The 8,188-nt window shown below is 50.2% G+C and overlaps 2 protein-coding genes across 2 annotated transcripts in view; one reads left to right on the forward strand and one right to left on the reverse strand.

Moving 5' to 3' along the window:
* mrpl11 (mitochondrial ribosomal protein L11) overlaps nt 1-8,188 on the forward strand; it is a 56,522-nt gene that overhangs the window by 33,791 nt on the left and 14,543 nt on the right. The gene's annotated exons all lie outside the window — the stretch shown is intronic.
* Nucleotides 2,000-8,188, reverse strand: part of tmem265 (transmembrane protein 265) — a gene marked incomplete at its 3' end in the record, with an annotated part of 222,937 nt that continues 216,748 nt past the window's right edge. The window contains exon 2 of the mRNA XM_080502034.1: nt 2,000-3,075. Coding sequence (XP_080358160.1) covers nt 2,000-3,073 — 1,074 coding nt within the window. The 5' untranslated portion in view covers nt 3,074-3,075. The remainder of the gene's footprint in view (nt 3,076-8,188) is intronic.

Below are 8,188 nucleotides of genomic sequence, written 5' to 3' on the forward strand. Positions count from 1 at the left end.
TGTCGTTATTTGTCCCCAAGGCCCCTTGGCCTTGAATAATTTGGACGGACTCCTCCTGTATTCCCCCCCCTCATGTGTGGGAGACGGTCTGCCAACGACACGCTGACATATAAGCCAAAGAACTGTCAACGCTGGACGAGTATGAAACACTTTATTTTGCACTCTTGTCCTGGAGGTGTAGCCGACAACAGCTGTGGAATAGCTTCACAGTATACACATGGCACATGTCCCAAGTTCCAAATGGTACACGTAACGCGCACGCCCCCTCCACGTCGCAGAGGCTGGTAGCTCCATGAGGAAACAAGGCACTTGAGTGTACTGTATGTCCTCTACACCTGCTGCTCTGACCCAGTAACCCCCCACCCCCCTCCCCCGATGGTCAGCCTCTTGATAAGTGTGGCTAAAAGACTTCATTATTCAAATAGAATTAAAAAGTACTTCTTTTTTTTTTTCACCTGAAGTGAAAAAGAATTGGATTTGAGGGTCAGGCAGGCTGCTGGACTTTTTGTTGTTGTTGACAGACTTTGAGACAAGTACAAGATGATAACAAAAATGTGGAGTTTGAAATTGTAAAGGGATCACTTACACGTGGTTTTTCAGTCTCTTTGTAAACATCTAAGGAAAGAATTACCTGTACTGTAGATTGTGATATAAGAACATAACGATGCTTATTGCCCAGCCGCGTCGGAGAGGGGATGACGTCAATGAAAACTGCGTCTTTCAGGGTCGGCGTCTTGAATTAGTCACGTTTTGTTGTGGTATAAAAAAAACACAATATCTCCGCAGGACGAGATTAACATTGTACACTGAAAGGACGTGACACAATGCTCGGCCTCTCATGTTCAAACTTCTGCATTTAAGTCACGTAAAAGAAGTTGAAAACCACGGCTGGAAAGGAACAACTGACAAGTCTGAACGTCTGCGCTCCAACCGAAAACAATCCCCTGACTGATTCCTCTCTTTAACCTTGTGTGTCAGACAAGTGGAAGTGGTTTGGAAGTGGATTGGATTAAAATGTGCCACTGTGACACTCGAGGTGCACAAGCCGGGTGCGCCGCAGTTTTTCTTTTGAGGTCATGATTTCATTCAAAAGCAAGATATCAGAAAGGAAAACATCTCGCTGGGACTCCACGTATTTATTTTTATCCCCCTAACCTTTGCATTGTCATGTGGAAAAGCTGTATAATTTTCTCCTCTGGCATCGAAATGAATCTAAAAAGGGGAACGTCATCCGTGGTTGATTTGAAGGGTCACTGGTTTCAACTTAAAATATTGACACATGGTAGAGAGATTTCATGGTTAATGTATCTTGAATTGCAGCTCTGGCACTGAGGGAATAAATGAATCATGTCTGTGCTAATTTTTCTCCATTCATTGCCTCTAAATTTACTGAGGAAAAAAAAAAACAGCTGGGAGGTCACGGTTTGTAATTTGCCATCTAAAAGTCTAATGGCAGCAGAGAGTTAATCTAGTTTATAGAAAAACACATCTGAAGTCAAAGTTGTGCCTCTCGCTCCTACTGGTGTATGAATATATAGGGCAGTGTGGGATATTGAGAGAGCACCAGAGATCAAAATTGGAAGTTGCGACTTAAAGAAAACAATAGCAGCCGAAATGACGAGGACGGAATTGAACAGAATGTGGCAGGCGAAAGGCAGAAAAGCCCGGACGAGGAAACAATGAACACTGTAAGACCAAAGCATACACGTCTGGGATACTGCCGACACTCTGACAGATGTGTTCACAGTGTTGACTTCAACAGTACACTCACATAAATCACACCAACACATCATAAAGCGAGCACAACAGAATGTGCGCAAAGCCAAGCTTGCCGAATGCATTTCCACAGCTCCGTCACGTCCTCCGCTGTTGCACTGAAGTTATCCGTATGGGTGGGGGGGGGGGGGGGGTGATACTGGCTTCGCTGGTCCGAGCCTCCAGTTGGAACGCGTGTGCGTGCATTTTGTTTTTGCATGCATGCGTGTCCTGGGGCGGTTCTCTAGAGTTCGTGGGAGATAAAAGAGGGTCCTAACGGCGCCGCTGAGGGCTCCAGGCTGACGTGGGAGAGGGTGTGGCTTTGGGAGCGAGTCAGTGTGTGATAGTGGGCAGAGGGCACCTTCCCCGGAGCCTGACCCTCTCCCGGTTCTGCACTCTGGCTTGGCAGGGTCGACTCTCCTGGCTCCGTTCCTGCTGCGGCTCCGGCTCCTGCAGCACCGCGCTCCTGCTTGTGTCTTTCCCAGGCGGAGCTCAGCTTCACCGCCAACGCCAGCAGGTTCTTCCCCAGGAACACCGTGGACACGCGGGAGTCCCTGTACCACAGCATGCCCGTGCCCCTCAGGGCCAGCGTGAAAATATTGATAGTGACTAAGCTAAGCCAGGGGTACAACGCCTCCTTGCGCGGTCCCCTCTGTCCCGGCAGCCCCGTGGCCCCCAGCTCCGTGAGGGCCACGCACGGCAGCAGCAGCAGGAGGGCGTAGCAGTAAAAGAAAACCAGGCCCTCCGCCCAGATGGGCAGCTTCTGCTCGGCCGCCCCCGCGGCTCCCGCGGCCCCCGGCGTGGACCCCCCCTGGGACTCCCACAGCCCCGCCTGCAGGTCCAACACGTCCAGCAGGTCGACCACGACCCAAAGCAGCCGACCCCGCACCTCCTGCTTCCGGCGCTGCGGGGTCATGTTGTCGGCCCCCGTCAGGATGAGGAACAGCGAGGGGAGGCAGATGGACAGCAGCAGCGTCAGGGTCTTCCTGGCCAGCGGGTCCGGGGGCCGGCGCTCCTGCCGGTAGTTGTGGCAGACGAAGAAGAGCTTGAGCTGCAGCAGCGACAGGAACAGGAACCAGAGGGCGTTGGCGAAGCCGCGGCGCGGCGACCGCGCCTCCGACACCACGCCGGCCGAGACGAAGCGCAGCGCGAGCAGGAAGCCCGCATCACCGAGCAGCACCGCCGCGTACTGCCACACGCTGGGCCCCGAAAGGCCGCGGGCTCCCAGCATGCTCTGCTCCAGCAGGTAGAGGTCCACCACGGCCATCGTGCTCACCGTGACAAGGGTTGATACGCACACCTGGGGCGTGGGCACCATTCCTGAAAGACACACAACACAGAATTCAAACTCCGCTCACATCGCTCTGCGCCGCGCCATCTGTCTCCGGTAATGCTGACAAATTCGCGGGGTAAAAAAACTTTTTTTCCTTTTTTTTTTTTTTTTAAAAACCAACGCTAATTCAAAAGCACATGTAAAAGAGTTTGATGCTTGTTGCTATGGTTAGAGACATTAGCTGCAGAGTAAGCACCGAGCGCCCTTCATCTTTGGCCAGAGCTACATCTACCCTGGCTGCTCAAGCTGGGAAGCCTATTAAATTGTTTTTTTTTTTGTTTTTTTTTTTACTCTGCAGCTCTTTGAATTAAATAGCCTTCTTTTTTCATAAAGGTCCTAACATTGTTTCTTTTTGATTCAGAGATTTATTTATTTTTTCCCCCCAAGTTATCTGCACTTACTTTCTCTGTTTATTGTCCCCCCCCCTTCTTTTTTTCCTACTCGGCTCATTCATTATTAATTAATTGCGCTCAGGCACAGCTAGGTGCCCTGTCAAAGCCTTTTCTTTCCCTCTATAGTCTGGCATGTTTATTCTCACACTGTGCTGCAGCCTTTAATCATCCCAAATTCCCACCTCATTCCAGATGAATATTGATAACTTGCTATTTGTTTAGAGATCTGTTCGACTCGTGTCTTTGTGTGTACGCCGCGCGACCGCGCACAGGGAATGCTAATACAACGGAATATGATATGTTGCAGCTCATGCTTCAGCCGCAGATAGTATAAACATCAGTATTGATCTCGGCATGACAAATAATCATGGACTTTTACAGCACAATCGAACCAGTGTCTGTTTATTGTATTTAGCTGAAAAGCGGCGCTCGGACCAGTGGACTGTCTGTTATCTGCTCGGCAGCACTCAGGGGGGGGTGTCAACCCCTCGACGAGATCAATGGCATTATAATATAAAATCATTAAGCGCTCAGATGTGTCCTAACAGCAACAGTTGAGCGTGATCGAGCGGGAGACCGTCGGCGTGATTGCGGCCCGTGAGGAAAGTCTGCCAGTGAGAAATTCGTATTGATATTTTGCCGATGGAAGACACATCACTTCCCTCACTCTAAGACTAACAGGAGCTCTGCCGTCTCCTCGGCGCTGTCTGAATCATTGAAGAGGGATGAAGAACTCCACTGGGTGAAGAAGGGGGTTCAAGACAGTGTGTGTGGAGGAGGAGAATGAGAATAAGACTGCAAGTGAAAGATTAATAGGCCTTTTGGCTGTCTACATGCCTAATAAAGTGTTACTGCATGATGGTAATAGTTCATAAATAAGCTCGGGGGGGGGGGGGGGGGTGATGAAGAAGAAAAGACTGAAATGCAGATAGAAAGTGACTTACTCCCACTTTAGAGTATATGGAGACATGCATTTTAAGAGCCAGCTCGGCCTGGGCGAATTCGTGTGTGTTCATCACCGGGAGAATTGAAAAATCACAGACATTCGCGGCCTGTTCTGAAACAGATGAATCCCAGAGATGAGGGAAAGAACGATCCGGGCTGATTAATCCGCTCGGAGGCATGGTGGGAGGACAGGCGTGGATCATGCCAGCGCTCATAATATCTGATTGCCTATGAAGCCCTTTGTCTCACTGCACACAGCAACTTGATTATCGTTCCCTCTAAACTGAGCGAATTTTCACCAAGCCGCAGATTGGAAGGATATTGGAATTCAAATTCTGTCTTTTGCGGCCTGGAGGGAAGGAGTGTGTGGGAGGGGTGGTGGTGGTGGTGGTGGGGGGTGGGTGGAGAAGTTTACAGCCACAGCTGGTTGTCTCAGGGTCATGGCTCTTAAGTTATTCTACCTGCACCTGAAATTTCAGCCTGGAAACCTCCCCGTCGGGCTGCGTTTGTGTTTTGATACCCTGTCAATGCTGCGTGTAATTTATTCTGTTGTGAGTGAGGCTGTGTGGTGACAGCCCGTGTGTCCACTCAGCTCATCAATAATGACCAGATTCATCATTTTGCTGTCTGCAACGCGACACAGGCTGTCGACGAGGTGAAGAAACCTATTCCGCCGTAAGCATGAGTAATGGCTTATAATAGCATGCTGGTGAAAGATTCGTGTATCTTCTATTTAGTGCTGGAATAGATATTTATTTAATTTTTATTTTTTTTCCCTCCCACAAATTTACCCCTCAGCTGCCTTTCTCCAGGTAGGTGCACATTTGCACCAGTGTCAAAGTAATCGCTCTGCAACAGCACCTTAATCCTGTCATCACACGGACAGAGATAAAGCAAAGGGGTGGAGCTGCCACTTGCATTTGTTTTCTATTAATATCGGGTGATTCCCAGGTGGACAGAAATCCATGTAGCTCCCAGATTAATTTATCAAAGCCCTCGAGTTTATCTCCATAAACACACCTGGCAGGGCTGCGAATTGCATCAGAGACAAATCAAAAATCAAAAATCAAAATAATCCTTCACAAGTTATCACAGGTGGAACAGGAGCACCAAGGGCATCAGGACAACATCTGAGCCCTTCAGATGAGAAGTCATTAATTAATGGGCTGTTGGGTGTGCAATCTCTGATAATGCTGAGAAAATCCTCTCTCCAGACCCCGAAGCCACAGGACTGAAAACATCTGTTGATTTGTCGGTTTACAGCCTCAGAGTTGCCCTGCAGGCTTCTTGTTGTTGTTGTTGTTATTGTAGTCGTCCATTTAACACATTTCATCACATGTGGATTTCCTTCTTCTCTTTTCGCACGTCTTCATAATCCACACGGGTCCGTCGTCAATCGTCCAGTTTTTAACAGTCGCGTCTCTGCAACACCTGTTTCATAACTGCCCTATTAAAACTGCAGGTATCGTGGATTTATCCTGCTGCCGTAGTAAAGTGAGGCTTTTTAAGTCACGCCAAACCATTCCACTCGGGTCTTGTGATTTACAGCCGGCGATGTGTTTCCCCCCCGACCCCAAAGCGGCGGCAGCTCCGTCGGTGACCAATAAAGTCTCTCTTTTTTTTTTTTTTTTTTAATTGTCGCTGATGAGCCGATAAAAGTCCTGTTTGTGTTCCAGGCAGCCAGGCGGGCTGGCTCATCGACACTTTGTATAAGCTTTTTCTAAATAAAATAATAAGAAGAATAATAAAAAAAAAAAGAAAAAAAGCGGTTCATACTTATCAGGGTTTCGTCCTCCGTGCAGATCTGGCATGGCAGATATCTCCGTCCCTCCGTCGGATCCGTGCTTGTTGCAAAGGCGCGATCTGGATGAGAATCTGTCGCCTCCCGCAGAGCCGGTTACCGGGGGAGGGGGGGTGGGTACCGGGGGGGTGGGGGGTGGATACCGGGGACCCTGCTGTTGCCGGTGCAGGGATGCAGCTCCTCCCGCCGCTGCAGCTCCGCTCCGGTGCTCCGGTCCTCCGGGGCTCCGGTGGAAGTCCGTCAGAAGCGGCGCGCGACGCGCTAAATGGTCGAAGTGCAGCAAAAGCGCCGCAGCCCGATCCGGGAGGGACGGTTGCAGGCGAGGGAGAGGACGAGGAGCAACTCACTCACGCTCCCCGAGTTTGGATGTGGTGGTAATTTGTAAGCAGGTTACGTGCTCAGGCTTCAGACCTCCCACCCTCCTCAGTTTCTCCTCCCCCTCATCCCCCCCCCCTCCCCTCCTCACCCCACCCACCATCAGCTGTGGAAGTTAAGCTGGGAAGAGGAAGATGCTCAGAATATTTTGGAGAGCCGGTGTTCTTCCACTGCGCTGGTCGGACAGATAATGATGGTGCCACTTGCAGAAGATTAGTTTGCATTTGTTGGGAGGCAGGCGAGAAAAACCTTATTTCCCCTCCTCGGCTTGGAACTGGAGCAAAATGGGTGGGGGGGGGGGGTGGAGCGAGAGATGCTTGCAAGCCCGTAGACACATTTAGGAGCTCAGAAGGCAGATGTTACAACTTTAATTAGTCCTCCTTCTGTCTACTGTCTTAGTCACACAAGAAAAGCAGCCCTCTGTTGTACATCCTCTCATTACCGCCGACTCGGCGCCTCGTCAGGCGGCCGGATTGGGAATTTGTACTCGGAGGATCTTGGTGGGAAAACCAATCTTGTGGAAACAGTTTCTTTGAACATACATTCATTCTCTGGTGGTGAAGCACATGAAGTTTGATGATTTTTTTTCCCTTTTTTTTTTTTTTTTTTGTTCCACAGCATCACCTTGCCCTCAAGGTTCTGCTCCTTCAAGTGTGTCTGTGTTCATACCCTGCACCTTAAACAGAGGCTCTCGTCCCTCATCCCCCCCCTGCAAGTGTCTGGGGCTCTCAGTGGGCAAGCTTGGTTGTAGACTGAGAGGTTTAATCAGACTGGTAAAGGGGCTGGAGAGCCATATTTCTTGTCCGATTCAGCTCTGCGCTCTGCTGGCCATATTTTCCATTTCGCTTCTCTTCCTCCAGCTTGGGTTCTGGTGTGAGTGTCTTCCCCTCTCCGCACAGGCCTTGCCGTCACCTCGCTCCCCCAGCCTTCCTCCACCTCTTGTTTTTACAGTCTTTTTTTTCTCCCCCCCTCCTGTGGGTGTGGTTGAAGGTCACTGTGCACACCGGCTCACTTTCGCAGCGGTAAGAGAGGCAGAGGGAGGCAGGGAATCAGACGTGGGGAACAGTGAGAATAGCAGAGGAGGGCGAGGGGCAGCCAGGCGGTCAGACACTCTGCACTCATCACTCTTTTTCTTTTTTTTTTCTTTTTTTACTGCAGATATGATTGGGGGAGGTTTTTTTTTTTTGGAAGGACTCATGGGGTTGCAGCCTGTCCAAAGAATGCTAGAGGCATCAACATAGAGCCGTGCTCCACGTCAGACCCAATGCTGACCTGTACAGTCGAAGCATCTGCAGCGGCGCCACGCCGTCGCCTTCCTGCTCTCGGGCTCTCGCTCAGTGTCACCTCGGCGTGTGGGGCCATGAATTGAAAAAAAAAAGAGTGCTCCGCCGTTTGGATTTGCACCTCCGTAACTGAAATCAATGCGGCGACGGCTGCAGATATTGTCTGTTACACGCCGCGCATTTGTCTTTCTTGTCAAAAACCTGGCACCTACATTATCCATAATTCAGCTTGATTGCCAGCGGTGGGATTCCGACGTGCCGGCTTAATGAAGCCTGGAGCCGCCTGCCTCCAGCAGAGTTGAGG

Source organism: Blennius ocellaris, assembly GCF_963422515.1.
Source record: "Blennius ocellaris genome assembly, chromosome: 9".
Taxonomy (NCBI): domain Eukaryota; kingdom Metazoa; phylum Chordata; class Actinopteri; order Blenniiformes; family Blenniidae; genus Blennius; species Blennius ocellaris.